This window comes from Phyllostomus discolor, chromosome 1 (assembly GCF_004126475.2).
Source record: "Phyllostomus discolor isolate MPI-MPIP mPhyDis1 chromosome 1, mPhyDis1.pri.v3, whole genome shotgun sequence".
Taxonomy (NCBI): domain Eukaryota; kingdom Metazoa; phylum Chordata; class Mammalia; order Chiroptera; family Phyllostomidae; genus Phyllostomus; species Phyllostomus discolor.
The window spans coordinates 188,242,729-188,264,492 of NC_040903.2; the positions used below are offsets into that span (position 1 = coordinate 188,242,729).

The 21,764-nt window shown below is 43.7% G+C and overlaps 1 protein-coding gene and 1 non-coding gene across 2 annotated transcripts; both read right to left on the reverse strand.

Moving 5' to 3' along the window:
• Positions 1 to 4,305: 4,305 nt before the first annotated feature.
• GPHB5 (glycoprotein hormone subunit beta 5) lies at positions 4,306 to 10,539 on the reverse strand. Its single transcript, XM_028505463.2, has 3 exons — positions 10,295 to 10,539; positions 9,079 to 9,291; positions 4,306 to 5,555 (listed from the first exon to the last, which is right to left on the reverse strand). Exons 2-3 carry the CDS (start codon positions 9,280 to 9,282, stop codon positions 5,367 to 5,369), a joined length of 393 nt encoding a protein of 130 aa, XP_028361264.1. The 5' UTR covers positions 9,283 to 9,291; positions 10,295 to 10,539; the 3' UTR covers positions 4,306 to 5,366.
• Positions 10,540 to 20,729: 10,190 nt separating this feature from the next.
• LOC114493700 lies at positions 20,730 to 20,861 on the reverse strand. The gene has a single exon (XR_003684309.1). It is a non-coding gene; the product is annotated as a small nucleolar RNA SNORA51 (small nucleolar RNA).
• Positions 20,862 to 21,764: the final 903 nt, after the last annotated feature.

A 21,764-nucleotide genomic window follows, 5' to 3' on the forward strand; every position in this document is an offset into this window, starting at 1 on the left:
AGGAAATGTTGACTTTACTCCTGATAATGAGGACCTGGAGCAGAGAATAGAATAATCCCTCTAAATTTGTTACAAGCCTCCGCCTTCCCCTACCAATTACAGTGCTTTCAGGCGCTCCTCTTTTCTCATCCTTTTCCCATTTCTCATTGCTTTACTGGACATCACCACCTCAGAGGGCTTCAGCACCGCCTTTGCATACTCAATGTCACAACCAGCCATTAAGCCAGGATCTCTTTGTTCCAAATGCAAACAATCACACTCATTAAAACAAAGGGAGATCACTGTAAAAGAAATACCAGAAGATCCATCTTGCAAATGAGAACCAAACTTCCAGTAAACTGTTTTGCTAGTAGAAAATGTCAACAGAAAATAAAATTTGCAGAATTTGCTAAAGCACGGCTTAAAAGTTACTTCTTGATAATTTAATGTTTTGAAGAAAACCAAAAAGGATAAGGTGCACATTACTTTTAAGAAAACATCTCCTGAATGAAGAAGACAAGCAGTCCTTGGAAAACTTCATGAAATACAATTTGTTTTACCAATGTTACACTATTTTCAATTAGATATATAGTTAATTTGTTATCTCAGGAATGTTTTTATTAAGTTAAAAGTCTAATTAATTGGAGGAGTTCATTGGGTCACTCAGCAGAATTTGGTACTTTCCTGGTGCCTCATTCATTTCCTAACCAATGGAAGAAGGGAAACGGAATTCAACCAATGGAGCTAATAAACCCAGAAGTAGAATGAACTCTGAGAAACTATATTCTTCATTCCAAAATGCTCTCAGCAGCCCTGGCTGGCATAGCTCAGTGGATTGAGCACGGGCTGCAAACCAAAGTGTCGCAGGTTCTATTCCCAGTCAGGGCACATGCCTGGGTTACAGGCCATGACCCCCAGCAACCGCACATGGATGTTTCTCTCTCTATATATATATCTCCCTCCCTTCCCTCTCTAAAAATAAATAAATAAAATCTTTTTAAAAAAGCAGTCAATGTTTCTTTAAAAAAAGTACTCTCATAGTGGGGAAATCCAACTTCTCTTCATCTTTCGTTAACTGCAAAAATAAACATATTTCCAAGAGTAAAGAGTTGCTGAGAGTTAGCTTTATCCAGAGCTCCCCTCAAAAGCACTGAAACATCATTCTCCTGCACCCCGAGTTCACCTGACCTGGGAAACGAGGTGCGAGCACACCACCTTCATCTCCGCAGCCGTCTGAATTTCCCTTTGAGGTTCAGCTCCTTTTCACCCTCAGTCTCTCCTGAAGTAAGCTTTGATTTGAGCTACAGCGAAACATTGCCTTCCTAGAGGTTATGCAGGAAACTAGAGAAGAGTTGCAATGTCCATAAAACAACCCAAGTCTGCATGAGCCAGGTCCAGAAGGAACTGCAAACGTGCTCATCAATGGTGACAGCGAGACTGACATCAGTAAATTCAAAGACTTCTCCAGGCAGGATTGACTTGGAAGGAGCACTCCAAAGAGGCGCCGTGCTCCCATGGGGAGAGTTGGGTTCTGGGTCACGGAAACCTGGCCTGCGCTGTCCATCAGCTACCTGCTCTGGGGCAAGTTACCTGACCTTTCTGAGCTTCGGTTTCATCATCTGCAGAATGGTAATAACAACGCCTAAGAGTGTAGCTGACACAAGAATTACAAAGCATTAATATCACGAGTCCTGCTTTTAGTAACATCCATAAAAGGTGGCAATATTTATAACTTTTTTCCCAAACACAGTGTCTTGCACAAAATTAGAGTTAATAAATGTTTGTAGAAGTGAGGGAAGTGAGAGAGAGAGAGAAGGGAGAAGGAGAAAGAAAAGGGGAAGACAGAGATTTGAAAAGATTCAAATTTAGCACCAACAGACATAGTCTCCTCCTTTTAATTAATAACTTTTTGGTTACAATATGTATTTCCTGTGGAAGTGTTTTGAGTACCATGGACTAGGTACAGCCCACAGACCCTACCCATCAGAGTCCCCTGGGTGCCACGAGCTTTGCTGCCTGGTACAGCAATTATAGTCGCCTTGCATCTTACAGCTGCACATCACCACCTGGTCTCTGTTGTTCCAGACCCCTCCCCCTTCCGCTGACACCAAGGAGCCCAGTTTCACAGCGGTTTCTCCTGCCACCAACCTCCGTCTACAAAGGACAGCCACTGTGCAGCTTTCCTACGATGTGGGCGCCCCTGAGCGGCATATTCCTTACATTGCTTTATCAAAGGGCAAGCACACCAAATCCGCCAGACGACCATAGCCTGCTGGCGGGTTCTCTGGTCTCATGTAATAAACCCATTCTAGAAGACCCACCTTTCTGAGCCTTTTGTCCTCAAAAACTCTTCCAGGACAGTTCTGGCAACTTCTATTCATTAATGCAAGCCACTGTTTTGCCCAGGCTTTAAGGAGTCATCCAATAGTGTATAGGGACTAGATCCGGGTGTTCTTACGAGGATATGAAATCCTGAGCATGGGACAGTGTCCCCATGTGACTGAACTCTTATCCAGTCTTATACTCTGACACCCTCTCTTCTCTCACCCCAGTCTGACACCCTCAGATCCACCCCCAAGTTCATTCTACTGGTCACTGTGTACACCAGTCAAGTGACAAGGCAGCTTCAGTAGAGAATCCCAGTCCTCCCATCACTGGGAAGATCCTTCCCCAGCCAGGTCTTCCTGAGACTTCACCCCAATTATCCAAGTAGAACCAACGGGGTTGTGGGCAGTGTGTGAGGAGGGCAAGTATGACCTTGGAAAGCGTCCTCCTGGGATGAGTCCTCAGCCAGGTCTCCAAGCGCGGGAGGCTGGTCTCTGGCAAGGTGACGTGGCCCCTTCTGCGAGAGAAACTCAGCCTCATCCACTAATTGTCCCCGTTGCAGGCCTCTGTGCCCCACTCCTTCCCCAGGAGGCCCTTGACCTAAGTATGGGAGATGGCTAGTGTGGTGGGTCCAGCCTTCTTAATAATTCAGCGGCTCTCCCAGTTAGGCCTGATTTCCAGCTTCAGGAGAAAAGAATCTCTTCAAAGTCAGCTTTCATACCATGCCCCGAGTGCTTTGATTGCACTTACCAGCCAACTAATCCCACAGTCCTGGTAGTTACCATTATTCCACACCTCTCAAAAGGCATCACACTGTGTTAGCCAGTGCCTACTTTTTTTCCATGTGTAGCCCCTCCCAGTCCATCACAGTAATTGAGATGCTACAGCATGCCTCATTGCTCCCACGGCCCATAGCACTGCCGGGGGCAGACAGCCTCACTACGCTTCCCAAAAGATAGCTATGCTGGATTTCATTCCTTTGCCCCATAGATCCCTCTCTACCCTTCTGCAACCTGCTTCCCAGGAGGCCAACGTGTATGGACAGAGTCAATGGGCTCCCTCGCTCTCTGCCTTCCCATTGGATTCCGCAGAAGATCCGGGCAGGGCAGCAGAGTGACACTGGGGCGCTGACAGCCTCCCTCCCCACCAGGCCTCAGGTGGTGTTGGCTGCATCTTCCTATGCACCCCTCTCCTACAAGGCTCTCTGGGGTCTGATAGTCACGCCCTCTTCTTGTTCCATCAGCCTAGGGCTGCCCCATTGCTCCTAAACAAGTGTTCAGACGTGTTTCACAGCCCCTGTGGGTTTCCTCATCTCCTCAGGGCCCCACTGCCCTGTCTCATTTCCTTCCCATCAGGACCCTTTCTGTCAGGACCCTTACAGATGCTGGGTCTTTCCTCAGACTCTAGCAAGCCCTTATGAGCTCTGCCAATTTCCCCTAAGTTTCCTTAAGAAGCAGCCCTTTCTCTCAAAAAGTCCTGAGGGATGTTCATAGGGATGCACTGAAAACACTCGAGTGGTGTGGCACAGTATCACCCCCTGTCACCACCCACTGTCCCAGCACAGGCCCCGGGCACTCCACTGCTTTTCATGTCAGAGTTGACTTTCTCGCCGACCAAAATGGCTCTGCACTAAAGGTTGGGCTGGGTTTCGCTCGTGGTCTTTGTTCCCAGATGTCCACCTCAGCTGCCAGTCCTTGACTATCAATCCCAATTTGCCTTTATGTTTTCACGGGGACTCACTGGTCCGTCTCTCAAGGAGGACTCCTGGCCCCCAGCTGTGACGCGCCGGGGGTAGGAACACAGGTAGGAACACTTTGGGGACTCGTGGTACCCAGCCAGCTCTCCATGTCCCTTACTAAACATGACGTCCTAAGTTAATGTGTAAGTAAAAATAACCTTGCAGTTCATTTTTAGAAAGGCTTGTTATTGTTATTCTAAGTGTATTAAATAAGACCATTTTGGAACGTTTTCATGAATTCAAAAGACAGAGGACATGCTTTATTGGCATTAGTAAGATTCTCCTGGCATATTGTGGAAAAGGAACAAGGTTCATTTCAACCCCCAAAATGTCAGAATTACAGACATTTGCATAGCATTCGAGTTTGTTTGTTTTTTAAAGTCACAGAGAATCAGCTGCTGTAAGGTTTCCGAGAGGGCAAAAGCTATACAACCACAGACCTTCCCCTAAGCCAGCAATGCAGTTTTACCCCTTACAAACTGTAAAATTTCTGAGTTTAAAAAATTACAACTACAATTTAAAATATGCTAAATGGGAAATGCCACTTGTGATTCATCATTTTGGGCATCGCTTTGGGAGAACATCACATGAATCCACAAACATGAGTTTAATTTTGTAAGTTTCTAAGTGTAAATGATAGCTATAATTACAATTTCTGTGAGATTTTTATTTTAAAGGGACCTCTTTGCTAAGGATCTTAAGGGGACTTAGGGAATTCGCTGAGAAAAAGGATCGCCCAAATCCAGACTCCTTTCAATTTGAGCTACTATTTCCCTACCTTTTAAACGTCTGAGAGGTCTCTGTCTCTCGTGTAGATAATTGTTCCGTTAAAAGGAGAAGGGAGTCTTCCTCTAAGGAAGATTCCAGTGAGATTTGGGGCGGGGGCATGAGAATTAAACATGGATTTCATTGATTTCTGGCCCTTTGGTCATAAATCTAGTGGGAGACCAGTCATTAAGGAGGACATGAGAATTTAAAAACTTTCCAGACCCATGCCTAATTAATTATGCCCAAGTGCATTTAAACCATTGGCATATTATAAATCCAAATTGGAGGGTGACAGTGTTATTCAAATTATGTTCTGAGCCTCAAGGTAAAAATTAACTTGCGGGTTTGTGAACTAGACAATTATTTTAGTGACGGCACAAATATTGTTTTGCATCATTAGCTTATGTATGCTGCCTCTGGGTCTCGTGCCTGAGCTGGACCTAAGGGAGACAGATAACCTCCTCCAAATTAAAAAGTCCTTGAATCCAGGGGTAATAGCTGCTGGTGCTGCCCATGCCGGTGGGTCTGTGAGGCTCACGGCTGTCATCTGCGTTCTTCAGACGGTCTCACACTCAGTGGTGGCCGTGGAGCAAGCCCCGCAGTCACAGCGGACAGCCACGGGGTAGGTGTAGAAAGGGTCGACTCCGGGGGCACAGTTGGGCAGCTTGATGGTCACCTGTTTGGTCTCGTTGTAGGTACAAACTCGATGGTGGGCTTCGATGTAGGGGGGCTCCAGAATGGGCTTCTGTCCCCACAGGTAGAAAATAGGAAACCCATTAGAACAACGATTTTCAACTGGGGTGCTGCAGGAGTTTTTAAAACTACCTGACTGTTTAGTCAGGGGCACTGACCTCTTTTCCCTTAGGTTGTCAAATAAAAAAACAGCAACACCCAACACAACAGTAGCCTCCCAGTGTGAGTGAATCAGAATCATACCATCTTTCTTTGTCAGATTAGCAAGAAAGAATACGTTTTGGTGCACTGCAGAATTTTAGTAGTTTATGTGTGCCATAAGATGAAAAAGGTTGAAAATTGCTGCATTAAAACAAACTATCCTGCTTCATTTTCTTGGTACCATTTATTGCTATCAGTAATCAACTCATAATTCATTTGTTTGTTTGTTCATCTGTCTTCTCCAAGTAAACAAACAAACCCCTGACGTCTCAGTTTCTCATCTGTAAAACAGTATCTACCCCAGAGCACCATTGTGGCAATAAGGTGAGGTGATCTATGTAATGCACAAGGCCTTGCACCCAGTAAGTGTTTAGTAAATGTAATCTATTGTTCTTATCAGAGCAAATTAAAAAGTATGGGCATACTGACTGATGTGGCTCAGTGGACTGAGCACCAGCCTGCAAACCAAAGGGTTACTGGTTCAATTCCCAGTCAGGGCACGTGCCTGGGTTGCAGGCCACATGCCCAATGGGGGGCACTCAAGAGGCAACCACACATTGATGTTTCTCTCCCTCTCTTTTCCCCTCCCTCCCCCTCTCTAAACATAAATAAATAAAATATTTTTAAAAAATAAAATTAAAATAAAAAATATGTGTAATGGAAGTCCGGGATGAAATTCTTCAATGAAAGGATTGTGTAGAAAAGCTGAATTTAACATCCATTGCTTTCTCCTGCTTCTAAGGTAGTATTTCACCCTTCCTCATTTTGCTTTATGTCCTTTTTCCTCAGTAATCTGGAATCCTAGGCAGGGTTGCCTGATAAGATACAGGATACCCAGTCATATTGGAATTTTAAATGAATGACAAATTCTTTTAGTATAAGTCTGTTGCAAATGTTGTGTGGGACAAACTTTTACAAAAAAATGGTTGTTTATCTGATATTCAAGTTTAATGCACAATGGTTTTATTCTGTTTGGGGGGGTTTGTTTGTTTTTGTTTTGTTTTGGTTTTTGTTAAACCAGGCAACCCTAAACCTGGGCCATGAGTAAATGCTTATTTTCAGCAACAGTTTGACCTTCAAAGTAAATGCAGCCACTTTCTCACCATAAACATCCTATTTTCAGACATGCTCTCCAGTTAAGTTACCAAAAATAAGTGCTTTATATCGCAGAAACTTTTGGATTGCTGGGGAAATGAATCACATTCTTTTATTTATTTTCTATAAGTAACCTCCCTTTTCACAGCAATAAAGCCATCAATAAAAGCTAGCTAACATGAAGGAGAATCTTGCTGTCTAATGGTCTTGGGGCTTTCATTTCTCCAGTGAGAACATAGTTCCTGACCTCCTGTGGGTGACCATGATCCAATTAAAGACATTCATCAGTTAATAAGGAGAAGAGAAGATGGAATTGAAGGAAATGGTGGGGTGAGACTTGAGCCCAGAAAGAGCTCCAAGTAGCCCAAAAATGAACTTCAGGCAGAGGGAGGCGCCAGCAGGCCAAGCCCTGAATATGAGAAGGTGTCCAAGTTCCCTGAGTATGTTTGATGTCAAGTCACGACCACGGTATCTTTAGCAACTAAATTTTCATTTGGCTACTAGGTCTCAAGCCCTTGATGATGCAAAAATAAAGCTAACTTGCTGGAGCAGTTTCATTTAATTTGGAAGTTTCATCACCATAACTCAGTTCCTTCATGGGGCTATAATTTTATCTAAGTGATGGTAGATTGCTCTCTGAGTCCCTGAATAGGAAGACATTTTTCCTAATGACAGTGACCTCTCATGGTGCGCAAGGGCTTCTAAGTTGGCGTTGATTAGGCTAGAGGATAAACATCATAACTCCAGGTAGAGGTCAGTCCCATATAATTCACCAGGTGTTTATGATTGCCTGGTTCGTGCATGACTTTGACAAGAGCTGTAAAAGTTGCAAGAATTAATCTCTGCCCTCAAAAAACTTAAAATTTAGGGTTGTAGAGTGGGCAAGGAAGTAAGACAGAAGATAGGGTAGAGTCATGGAGTCAGAAAACCCTTGGGAAAGGAGTCAGTTCTGGCATCAAAGCGTAAACTTGATCATGACAGATGGAAATGAGAAAGGATACAAAAAAAAAACCCAAAACTGAGATTTCATGAAGGGTGATGAATAAAACTTTTAAAATCAATCTGACAAGGACAGAGCTCAGAATATGTATAATCGCTGAGAAAAGAGGCAGACGTCATATTGCTAACAACTTGACATTCGGTTATTGAATTTGCAGTCGTGGGTGGCCATTAAAGATTTTTGAGCCAGAGGACCGGATCAGAGCTGATACTTCATTATAACCAATTAAGGGCCCAGTGGGAAGAGTCAATGATCACTCTATGTTGTGATTTGATGGGGTGCTGAATGGCCCTCTCTCTTCTCATCCAGCAAACACATCTTCACCACAGCCCTATAGGGTTCTTTGTGATTTTTGTCCCCAGTTTAAATGCAATGCCTCTGAAAAGGCTGAATGTAATTCAATAATAATGGAACAGAACCTCAGAAATGGACATCACATGGAGGGTTAGCAACAGGGGAGTGGAAGGAGGAGAGAGGGGGGAAAGATACAGAGAATAAGTAGCATAGATGGTAGGTAGAAAATAGACAGGGGGAGGACAAGAATAGTATGGGAAATGTAGAAGCTAAAGAACTTATGACACATGGACATGAACTAAAGGGAGGGAATGTGGGTGGGAGAGGGTGTGCAGGGTAGAGGAGAGTGAAGGGGGGAAATGGGACAGCTGTAATAGCATAATCAATAAAATATATTTAAAAAACTAAAGGGACTTAACAGATCTGTCAGTGATAATCCCTGAGGCCCCCAGGAATTTGGGGGTGGGGCTGTAGGAGCAGCACAGAAGGAGGGGCTGAGGATGCCCCTCAGCTGCCGTACAGCCCAGGGCCTGCCTCTCTCTCTCCCTCCCTCTCTCTCTCGGCTCTGTCACAGCAGGAAGAACACAGGGAAGAGTTCTGGTTCCATGCCTGAACCAAGAATCATTCCTACCTTTCCACTGTGGGAATAAACATGACTTTGCAGTCATTTACCCCTCAGTTTCCTCCATGCCATCTGTGAAATGGGTAGAATAATAGCTCATCTTGACTCCCAGAGTTGATTCCCAAATACACAGACACCATCCGAGTAAAATTATTACTTTATCAATGCATTGTTAGAGGGGCAAGGTCATGTTTCCTTCAGATTTTTTTTGGAGCATGCCAAATAATTGTTATTTTTTAAAAGCCCATAGGAAAAGACAGATGCCCTAGCTTTACCTCATTTCATCAAAAAAGTGAACATTCAGGAATCACGCCAAGTCGCTGGCCCTGAAGGCCTCACCACCAGGGCCGGTCTCAGACTCACCTCCCAGGTCTCACAGCGGCCCCAGCAGGCATCAGTGGTGATCCGAAGGCCCCTGCAGCCTGGCTTCTTGGCCAGGAAGGTGAACTCCCTCACAGCACAGCCCACAAAGGTGCGCAGGTTCCCGCTGGTGGTGCTAAGAACACAGCAGCAGCCAGCCAGGAGGAGGAGGGCCATGGGGCCAAGGAGAAGGTATGCCAGCTTCATGCTCTTCCTCTGGGGAGGGAAAGCAAAGAGAGTTGATGAACAGATCCAGTTGTCCTCCAAGGGGCAGCCATCACAGTTGCTGTCAAAGGGAACTTGCTCTTAGCATTCCAGAAGAAATGAGCCAAGAAACTGCAGATGCCCACAAGCTCCAACACAGGTGCCCAAAATTTTTTCTAAGTGACTCCAATATGGATTCCATGGACCCACTGTGCTCACTGGACACCTAACCCCCCACGGGCATCCTCAGGCTTTTCCTCATTTTGGCCCAACTGCTAGACTTGGCCTAGGTGTTAAAAAAGCATGCTCCGATAGTCTCTTCAAAATGAACACAAAATACAAGTCACATCAAAAGTAATGCATCTCCTAATATAATACATGAATACACACAAATTACTTTTATTCATATCCACTGTATTTGGTGCCACATTACATGTTTGCTCAAAATTACACTTTCAGAGTTGTAGGTGGGGAATTAAGGTGTGGAGGTGGGTAAATAATAATTGTATGCCCACCTGTACTGTTACTAACCCAACCCTCCACACAACATGGATATGCACGAGATACTGTGAAGCCTGGCACTGGACTTGGTGGCCATCTGCAACATGTTCTAGCCACTCTAAAATGCCTCTGCTCTGTGCCTCTGCCATCATGGCACCTAGTTGTGATTCAATTTAAATCCAAATGATGGAAAGCACCAGAGGCATTTAAAACATAGTCCCAACCTCCTGTTAAGTTCTATCCTCTCTGGGTCTCGGTCATATCCTGTGCTTTTTCAGAAGCCAGATCAATCCCTTCATGCTCAGCCCACTAGACAGAACACACCTGGGTGTCAAAGTGAGAGTGGACATTGCATTTATGGAACACCCTCAACTCATTTTTGCTTTAGAAAGCTGCAAACTTATTTATTTCTGAATCTGATCTCCCAGGCCCTACATCCAACCTGTCACCTCACCAGGGCTCTTCGGACTTCCCCTCAGGAAGAGTGAAGTCACAATCGCAGAGGCACACTTACCTGATCTTGCTGGAGCTAACTCTTCTCTTAGAGCTCACACCGGCACCCAAAGTCCCAGAGAGTCGCAATGAGTGATAGAAGTTTGCTCTGGGTAAATGTCTCTACCCTCGGTTACTGGGCTGCTCAACTGCTCAAATATATAGGAAAGGTCTTATAAATCAAAACAAAAGAGAGGCAGATCCTTCCAGGAACCTCTAAACACATCAAAGACCTGAGATATAAAGCAGGTCTCTATTTTCCAAAACTGATTCACCTAAAGGGTGTTGTTTTGTTTCTTAACATCACCTACTGAAACAGAAAGTTACCTTGGCGGGTGACATAATCTTAGGGAAACAGTCAAAGGTAGTTCACCCAGCTCTCGGGAGAACAAATGCATTGGGGCAAGATGGATTAAATTTTCCTCTGTGGTAACCACAAATTTCCTTCAAGACAGGAGGCAGTCACTGGTAGCTCATGGCAAACTCACTCCCTTCACTCACAACACATTTCAATACATTGAAAAATAACAAAACAATAATTCTTCCTGGAAAGAACATGGGATCACTAACTGAAAGGATGGAAATCACAGTGAGAAGAATCAGTTTGAAAGCCTTAAAATGAGCTAAGGATTAGATAATATTAACGGCACTTGGAAATGAATCATATAGGAAAAAAATACCAAGATGTTCAAAGTGATTTATCTTCCAGCATGCGAATTAAGACATTTCATGTCTTCTACGTAGGTTTCAGAATTTTTCACATTTTCTACATTGAGCAGGCTTTGGTAATAGAAAGTCAGTTAATATTGATACTTTTTAAAATATACACATTTGTGCTACATGCAAGATATGATAGCTGGTTCCTAAGAGTCTAAATTAAGAATAAAATAATATCCTTTATGAGGATGGGACTCAGTTCTCATTCCAATCTGCATCAGCAGCATACAAATGGATCAAAAACCTTGTGTTTGCAACATTATTCTGGGTGGTTTAAAAAATAAAAGAAGCAGGCATCATCCCTGCCCTTCGGAGTTTACGTATCACTGTAATAACGCCATAGCCAGAGATGGTTAAGATGCCCATTAAATGGGTAAATGATACTAAATACAGAAGTTAAAATATTCCCATTTCCTGCAAAAGAAAAAGGTGTTCTTTAAATAAACATGTTACTCATTAAAGGTTTGACTTTTTCAAAACATGGAACAGCCCTCAGTGAATCCATCCCTGTATCATCAATATACCTATATCTAGAGTCAGATTATTATCGTATGTGTTTTATAGAAAATTGAACTAGGCTCGGAATAAAGGACTTTCTTCAGCACTTCAGCCTGGGAACGTCATAATCAGAATGGGGTGTGAGGGGACAGACTGTTTACCTGGTGTGGTCTCCCAGCCTGCTGGGTCTGGAGCCAACCAATCAGCGGTGAGCTGCCACCCTGAGCCGGGTTTCTGAAGGAAACTATTGGGCCCTTTTCGATTAGACCTGAAACATACGGACTTGTGTCTGAAACATCACAAGATAAAGAAACATAACAAATGGAGCCCAAGAGTACCTTTCTTCTACAATCCCTGACTCCCTTATATTGCAGCTTTGGCATTAGGCTTACCCCCTCCCCATCAGCATTAACCTGATGATAATGACCATGTATAGTCACTGAGCACCCACTGTGTACCAGGCTCCATGGAATCCACCGTGCTCTTATATATGGTATCTCTAAGTCTTACAGCAATTCTGTAAATCAATGATTATTTTCTCCTTTTTCCATTGGGAGAAATGGAGGCTCAGTTACGCTGTCATCGGCCTTTGATGACACTGACGATGGCAGATAGGTTTGTTTCACCCCTATAACCAGCTGCAGCCGATTGAAAGGTGCTGTCCAGAACACTGTGTTAAACAGGCCTCTGAATCCTTCCCCAGTGTGAAGGGCATTGGCCCATCAGCTTCATCGTGGGGTAAAAAGGGGAGTGGTGTGTGGATGCCAGTCTTTACACTGTGCCACCCACCTCTCTATGAGTGAGAGAGGCTCCGTGAAGCCCTGGTCCCTATAGAATATCTTGTCACCATAGTCTGCACATCTCCCACTTTCCCTCCCATCTCCGTTGACATTTCTACCATCAAAGTCACTGTCTTGAGGTAACAAACAAAGATGTGGGCAGTGTCTCCAAGCATAGGCCCTGGAGAATCTTCTCTAATCTTGTTCCACTATCATCTTTGTATTGATTCATTGTCACTTTGGAGGGTGCGTCACATGAGACAGGTTCTAGGGGTAAAGAGAGGAAAGAAGGGGCATGGGTGAGCAATCGTCTTGAGGTCTGAAAGAGCGTGGCAGCGAAGGAGGCATGAGCGCAGTGCCAGTGCCTCAAAGGGATGAAGGGCAACCCCAGACAGAGGGCCCGGTGGCGCACACTGTGTGCAGGAGGTGGAGACACTGCCAGAGCCTGGAACCGCCCCCCTGCCCCGGCTTAGCCACACTGATTCTCAGTGGCACAGCTTCTTGTGTGGCCACACTGGGAAACTCACTTCTCTCGGCCTTCGCTTCCTCATCTCTGACGTGATGGATTTGACCCTGTGATCACAAGGTCCTTCTTCACACCAGAACATAAATTTCTGCAAACTACTTTATGAAATAACAAGCTAAGGGCAAGTCAGATGGAGACGAAAGGTTCGTGTCATAATAAAGCCATCCTGATCCGTGTCCAAATCTTAACTCTGGCACTTGCCAACTTGTGATGTTGGATAAGTCTCATCACCTGCTGAATCTCAACTTCCCACAAAACTGAAAACATCTCCTTCACAGAGCTCATGGGAAGAGTCTATGAAATAATGTATATAAATTGCTCATCTCATTGCTCGATCCATGATAAACAGACAATAAAGGAAGTTCCTCTTTCTTATCCCATCATCACTGTGTGTGCGCAAAGAAATATAAAGCTGCCAATAAAAAATTATGTCACACCACTAATTGTTAGGCATACCCTGGGATAAACTGGGTCTGAAAATAGAAGAAGCAAAGTCCTTGCAGGCAATGAGACCTCACCAGCATTCTGAAACCAGAAGACGTGGGTGGGCACCAATCAAAGCCAACCTGATCTGACATTGAAATTAACATGGTTTGCAGCAGGAAAAAAAATGTCTGAGGTATTGGAGCTTATTTTTAAGTTCCAAATCATACTTTGGAGGTATAAGGTTTACCATGGTTCCAAAAGTTAATATATTGACCTGGCAGGATGGCTCATTTGGTGAGAGTGTCATCCTATACACCAAAAAGTCATGGGTTCAATCCCCAGTCAGGGTGGGTCCGATCCCTAGTGGGGGTGTGCATGGGAGAAAACCAACTGATGTGTCTTTCACTCCATTTGTCTCTCTAAAAATCAGTGAACATCTCCTTGGATGAGGATTTTTTTAAATTCGATATATTAATACATCTTCAGGACTACTTTCAAACAATTTCAGTTCTGACCAAGAATGGAGTCAAACTAACTGAGCCAACCAACACACACTGAGTACCCCCTCTGGTCTACAGGCACTAAGTGAGGACCCATAGAACTAAGCCATTTGCTGTATCACTTACAATAATATCCTGCAAGCAGAAAAAGATATTTATGCTCTCATATGTTTTTCCCCATTATCCTCTCAGAATACACAATGCTCTGACCAAGGATAAAATTAATTAGCAGTATGCCTCCTGTGCATGAATAAAAAAGCCACAGATGAACCTATGTGTCTCAAGGAAGTAATAAAATTAATGATTTTCTGGTAACAGATACAAGAAAGGTCAGCCTTGGATTTTACAAAGTTGTATGGTGCTTGTAATACCCCTCATTGACAAGGGGAAAGTTCTGGGATTACAAATTAAGATGAATGCTGAAGTCTTGGAAGAAATTACTTTTCAATAAAAGTAATTTCTTCCTTTTGAAGCACTGGGTGTTTGTGGGACAACTCCTCATTTTGACTTAAAGAGATAACATTTGCCCTAGATGATAGTACTGTTGCTATGGTGACAATTTTTTTTATGAGACTAAAAATAATGAAGCTTGTGTCTGATTTACTAGGACAAGTCAAGCCTTTCTCCACAACTGCCTGAAAGAAGTATCTGTCAATTGTCACAGATTTATTTCAGATTAAGGGCACATGGTTTAGGTGCTGAAGTGGAATGTTTTTATTTCCGCCTGACTCTTCCACTTTTGAGTGCCATAGGCTTTGCAGGGCATGGCAGACACATGCCTAATAGAGAGGAACAGAGGGGAGCTTAATGAGTCACAAAGAAGCATTCTTTATTTCAAGTGCACCCTGTATTCTCATTGGAATGAGTCCACAAAGCTGCTGGGTCCCCAAATCCTTCATTTGTAATTCGGCAGGCAAGGTCAAGGTTGTTGTTAGCTAAGCTATGAAGCAACAGCACCTCATTTGTTAGTTATTGGCTTTGTTCCAGAAAACTACCCCTAGGATTATGGCCCCAGAGTGCGTGCGTGTGTCCATGTGTGCTGTGCTTGTGCTTGAGTGAAGGAGCAAGGTGACAGGGCAGGGGGAGTGTAGAGAGTAGAAGAGAGCTGGTCTACTCTCCAGAGTATTCATTACATAATCTAACACATATCTATTAAGCAACTGCTGTGTGCCAGGCTTTGCCTAGCACTGGAGTCACTAGCTTCATCAAAAAAAAAATTAAAAGATGATATAAGGAAGTAAGGGGTAGGTGGAATAGCTAACAACTGACAGAAATGATAGATTTCTTTTCTTCTTCCCATTCTTGTCTTTGTTTCTTCTTTCTTTCTTCTTTTTGTCCTTGCATGTTTTATTGAGTGTTACCATATGTCAGATACATATTAAGTACATGTGATGCCAATATGAACAGAGCTAAGAACCTGCCCTCAAAATGTCTGAAGCCTAGCGAGGAAGATAAATATACCAACACACACATGACCCAGAACTTGCACTATTCGCCATTTCTCCCAGGGAAATGGAAATGTGTGTTCACATAAGAACCTGTACACGAATGTTCATAGCAGCCTTATTCATAACAGCTCCAAACTGGAAGCGACTCACGTGTCCTCCCACCGGTGAATGGCTCACCACACTGTGGCACATCCTTAACATGGAACACCACTGGGCGGGAAAACGGAATGAACACACACCAACTTGGATGGATGTCTGGAGAACCACGCTGAGTGAAAAAGAAACAATCCAAAAAGGTTATATTCCATATTATCCCATTTATATAACTTGAAATCACAACATGATAGAAATGGGGCACAGACTGTGCTGCCTGGTGTTAAGGAGCACTGGGGGTAGGGAGGATGTGCTCACGGTGACACACAGGTGACACGAAGGAGTTTTGTGACAACGGAAATGTTGTCTCTGGACTCTGGTGGTAGACACATGAACAAAACATGTCACAAGTTTGCATAGAAGTAAAATACATGCACAAGAAAATAAATAAAACTGGGTAAATCTAAACAAGATAGCTGGTTGTAGCAATGCCAATCCCCTGGTTTTGATAGTGCGTGATAGTTTTAAAATATAAAAAAAAATTGGGGGAAACTGGATAGGAGGTACTTGGATGTCTCTGTATTATATCGTACAATTGTATATCAATCTACAATTATCTCAAAATAAAAAGTTTGCTTAAAAAATAAATCAACATTTTATTTCAGGGTGGGAGTCAGGGGTGAAGGGAGCCAAAAGCCTCAGACTTACAGTTGTAAAATAAGCCAGCCCAGAGGATGCAACCTTCAGCATGGTGACTACGGTTAATACTGCCTAGTGTATCTTTGAAAGCTGCCAAGAGAATAGATCTTAAAATTCTCAACACAAGGGAAAAAAAGCTTGCAACTATGCATGGTGATGGACGTTAATTAGGCTTAATTTGGTAATCATTTTACAATACATACATATAACAAACCATTGTGTTGTTATATGTTAACACATTGTGTTGTTATATGTTATACCTAAAACTAATGCAATATGGTATGTCAATTATATCTCAATTTTTAAATAATAATAATTATGATGTATTAAGAAAAACAAGATAAATCAGTTTTTAAGCATTACTGTTAAGAAACTAAATTAAAACAACTAGAAGCTTAAAAATAAATAAATCAGTATAACATTAGATGCATAAATGCTGTGATACAATGGAGGTAGGGAGCTCTGAGAGCTTAGACTATGGGGTCTCGTTAGGAGAGACTTCCAAGAGGCCTGACTTCCGTGAGTTGGGAGTGAATTCATTCCAGACAAAGGAAGCCGCACATTGACTCTACCGTTGGAATTCAGAGCAGAATCTTAGTCTTGTTCAACCCTGTCTCCCCAGTGCATAGAACACTGCTCGGCTCACAGCTAATTCCCCAAGACTGTTTGTTGAATGACTAAAGACATGGAGGAGGATGTGGTGAGTTTGGGAAGCCACACGGAGTCATCATGGTTGTGCACAGAGTGTGTTCAGGAAGAGAGAGGGATGAGGATGGTTACAGTAGATGGGCTACGGGGTGGGCACCATGAAGGATTTGGTCTTTGTTCTAACGTGAAGTAGGAGCCAAGTTTGTGGTTAGAAGGACCTTGTGGGCATAGTGAGGAGATAGACTGGAGCAAAGACGCCAGCTTGGGAAGTGGCTGTGGTGACTCAGGTGAGCACTTTGCTTGCCACCTCAGATCTTGGAAGCCCTTTGCAGTAAATCCTATTTCCAAAACAGAGGTGTCCAGTAAAAATGAAATTCAAGCCACATAAGCAATTTTCAATTTTCTAGTAGCCACCTGAAGAAAGTAGAAGGAACCCTGGCCAGGTGGCTCCATTGGTCGGAATGTCATCATGTGCACCAAAAGGTTGTGGGATCGATTCCCAGTCAGAGCATATTCCTAGGCTGCAGGTTCAATCCCCCATTGGGGTGCATACAAGAAGTAACTGATTGAAGTCTGTCTGTCTCTCTCTCTCTTTCTCTCTCTCTCTCCCCCCTTCCTCTCTCCCTGCTTTCCTCTCTCTCTCAATTCAATAAACATATCCTCAGGTGAGGATTAAACAAAAAGAAACTAGAAGGAAACACATGAGATTAATTTTAATTAACCGCAGTGTGATAATTGCTAGAAATAAAAGTTACATTTAACCATATATTATGAAAATGTCCATATTTCAACTAATCAATTTAAAACATTTTAATAAAAATATTTTACACTCTTTTTACAGTCTTTTCTTACACTAAGTCTTTGGGTCTGATCTGCATTGATAACACATCCCCGTTTAAACCAGTGAAACTTCAAGTGCTCAAGAGCTGCAGGTGGTGGCTGCCCTATTAGACAGTGCAGGTCTAATGCACAGGCGGTGCTATGCAGTGGAAAAGAGTAATTATTTGAACTCCTTCTAGCCTTTTGTCACATGGCACACCTATTGATCCTCACAACAATACCCTGTGAAGTGTGATTACCTACCCTTTAGGATAAGGAAAATGAGACCCAAGAATTTAAACAAACTGACTAATCAGTGATGGAGCTGGATTCAAATTCAGCCCTGACTGACTGATTTTTACTGTCTTCAGCTGCTACAGCCACTTCTTTTGCTCTCGCAGTGAGAAACCTCGGCCTGCAGGGGTGTCCAAGCTTTCGGTGTCTCTGGGCCACACTGGAACAAGACGAGTTGTCTTGGGCCACACATTAAATACATTCCAACATAAAATCACAACAAAATCTCATAATATTTTAATTAAATCAATGATTCTGTGTTGGGCCAAATTCAGAGCCCCATGGGGCCCATGGGCCATTGGTTGGACACCCTGACTACAGGGAAGAGAGCATTAGATCGACCTTATAGAAATCTCTGATTTGCTAGACCAGGATCCTGTGTGGCTGATGCAATGTTAAGTTTCAAAGCTCCAAGCAGCCAAGAGTCCATAAAAGACTTTTTGGGAGGGGATTTGTCAAACTTTTTATTTATCCAGAACCAAATTTCTGATCTGCTGGGCCTAATTATGTTATCTGAGAGTCTCAGTCTTTGGAAATGTGCAGTTTACCCGACTGGATCACAGCTTCTTACCACGTCACTGAAGGGCCTGCCCCAAAATAAATTATGAGAAGAAATTTCTCCAAAGTAGCAATGGTCCTGATGTTTAGTGAACAGTGAAGCCAGGTTAGTAATCAGGTCCAGAGAAGTGAAGCGAATACAATCAAGGACATGGAGAAATTTCATAACAAAGGATAGGCTGATCTAAGACTCCTTTCTCTGTGTAGCTGTGGCCCCTGGGGGCTGGGTGTCTCTTGGAACCACTGACCCACCTTTGCAAAATGCTGACCAAGGATTAGAGATGTAGTTTGAGACTTCAGAGCTGAGTAAAGTAAAAGTCTCAAAACCATGATTCTGAGTGAACAATCCATGGAGAGAAAGCAAACCAGGCTCAAAACGTACAGCTGGAACAATCTGAATATTACTATATAAACATCTAATGGATTTCCTCCCTGTCTACATGACCCCTGTATTCATATGCCTCAGAAACAACCCAGCCTTATTATGTCCCAACTGAAGTTCATTATCTTTCTCTCCAGGCTCTTTTCCACCCCCTCTATCTGGCCTTCTACATCTCTAAACGAAACCCCTGAGCTGCATTCTAGGCACTTCTCTGTCCCACTGTCCCACTACATACACAATTCCATCACTTCTATCTCCCAAACACATTGTGACTCAGTTTCCTAATTCAGAACTTTTGAAGACCATTTTCCTAATGCCTCTGACTCTTTCCTCTCTGTTCACTGTAGCTAAAAGTTCCTCTCTAAATATCAGTCTAATCTTGATTTGTATATTCTAGGTGAAACTCTTCACTGCTCCCCATGCACTCAGGATAAAATAGAAATGCCTTAACAAAGCACTCTCCTTAGCCCTAGCCTCTCCCCAGGCCCCTCCCCATTCTCACTCCGAGCTCCCATCAGGTCTTCACACTTGCCCTTTCCTCTCCCCAACTCCTATGTTTGCTTCACCCCTACACATCCTTTAGGACTTGGCTTAACTACTGCATCCTCCAAGAAGCCTTCTCTGATCCTCAAAGTCTGAGGTGGGTGCCCAAGACATGTGCTTTCATAGTCCTTGTGCCTCCCTATCAGAGCTCCTTCTACGTGGCATCGTCATCAACAGTTCACTTGCCTCCAGCCGCCACCAGTGTTAGCTCCAAGGGTACCCCTAGAGCTGCACTGTGATCTCCTGTTCACCCATCCCTCCCCAATGCCTGCACATGGCAGGCAACAAACACTTAAGTGAGTAAACAACTGAATGATGGTAGAGAACAATAAATATCACTTATTTCTGTCACCCCCCCCAACTCAAAATTTTGTCAGTCTCCATTAAAGTTTGGCAAATATATCCAAAAGAGCAAATGGTCAAGTCAACAAGACTTGCTTTCCCATAGCTAAATGAAAACTCAGTGGGTCCATGCGGGGATCATCATGAAATGCCTCAAGCTTCACATTAGTGGAGTGTGGGACCCACACATGAGGGCATGGACTAGCCCAGGCAGCAACAATCTTGGGAACATTAGGCTCAGGGAGCACAGTCAGTGCCCACTTCCCCGCTATCTTCTTTTCCATCACAGACACTAAACCTGATGGTTTCCACATCCAACCATTTGAAGACTCCTCCATGTGAGTGGTCAGGTAGGGTGCACATCGGCTTCTTGGCACTCCTTGGCACACTGGTCTGGTTAAGTTTATGACTAACCCCAATTACTTGGAGAGGGGAAAAAGCATTTTCCCTCTTTGCAGCTTGAAGTATCTCATCAAAGAAATGTGGGGGATATGGAATTATATGTGATTAGCAGACAGCTATTCACTTCGACCACTTCTCTTCTTCTGCAGCTCCCTTTGGAAAAATGAGTTGGGCTTTTCTGACAGCCTGATGGGTAATGACATAATTTTAATAATCCTCTTCCCTCAGGGTCAAAAGTGAAGAAGGAAACTTCATAATGAAATTACTGTGCCTTAAAAATGTAGTCACTAGGTTCATCCTTTTTGCATTGTTCATGTCCAGGACTCTGGAAAAAAGATGCCTATTTCAGGCCTGCCTAACACTGTGGTTGATACTCTGCTTTTTTTAAACAATTATTTATTTTGCTCACAATTCTGCAATTTAGACAAAGATTTGGGAGGGATGGTCATTTCTGACCCACGTGATATCAACTACACCAGCTCAGCTTGGGGACTGGAAGGTCCACTTCAGGTTAGCAAGTTAATTCTGGCTGATTATAGAGAGAGGAAGGGAAAGAGAAACATCAATTTGTTGTTCCACTTAACTGTGCATTCACTGATTCCTGCATGTGCCCTGATGGGGGATCGAACCTGCAACCTTGGTGTATCAGGACAATGCTCTAACTAACTGAACTAGACCTCTCCACAGGCTACTTGGACTTCCTCCCAACATCATGTCTTGGTTCAAGAGTGAGCATCTGAGATAGAAAGCAGAAGGTACCAGTTTCTTTTGTTTTTCCATGCCCTCCCTACCCCCATTCACAATACAGACCAGGCAAAAGGCTTGGGCTGCCGGGTATATACAGTGTGTTTACTCTGCCTCCTCTTTCTGTACAGTCAGCATAAGAGCACAACCTGTGGTAAGTACCAGGAGGCCGACGCTCCACTTTCTGAACTTCGAAGACCCATGAGGCCTACAGCAGACTGAGCCAAAGGCATGAAGCTTTAGAAGTTCTATCAGAATACACACACACACACTCAATTCAACTCCATTCATCACATAAAGTTATGAGTCTAATTTCCCAATGTAAACAATTATAAGATACAAGATCCTTTTATTTTTAGACACCAGTCTAATCTTTTCTTCCCAATGCTATGACCAGGGTTGGTTGAGGGGAGGGGTGTTTGTCTCCCACTTTCACTTTTCTGCAGTGGGCAAGAGAAACAAGTGTGGATGGAACACTGCTCCATGCTCCCACCCTGACTCTTATCCGAATGACTGATGACATCAATAAATAACATGGTGACTCAACATGTTGGAAGGTTAGAGTTCCAGTAAATTTGTCAGTTAGGATGGTTTGGGCTGCAAATAACAAGTGAAAACCACTAAAGGTGGCATAAATGTACTTACACTTAAGTATCAGGAAGCTCAGTGTCAGGGAGATGAGCATTGGTATGCTCTGCAAGTGTCACCAAGGCCTTGGGCACTTCTCATCCTTCTGGCTGCCATCCTTGGCATGTTGGCATGAGTCCCTTCGTGACCTGCCCCAGCTCCAAGCTTAGTGTCCTTCAGCAGCAGTGCCCAAAGCACAGAGAGAGAGAGAGAGAATAAGGAGAGGAAAGTATCTTGTCACAAGCATTTCTCTTTTAATAGAGGAAAGGTCTCACAAAAGGTTCCCACCCATTTCCTCTGGCGTCACACTGGCCAGAATCAGGCCATGTGCCCATGCCCTCGCTGTAAAGAAGGCTTGGAATGGGAGGTCTGGACACTCGCAGCCTCTATGGTGGAAGACCAGCTCTGCTGGTGAGAGCAGAAGGCAAACCCGTAGGGCAGACAGAC

Excerpts from the sequence above, each read along its gene's own strand:
- GPHB5 (XM_028505463.2), bottom strand. The coding sequence starts at position 9,282 with ATGAAGCTGGCATACCTTCTCCTTGGCCCCATGGCCCTCCTCCTCCTG. Across the intron at positions 5,556-9,078 it reads GCCGCTGTGAGACCTGGGAG|AAGCCCATTCTGGAGCCCCC; the intron begins GTGAGTCTGAGA and ends CTGTGGGGACAG.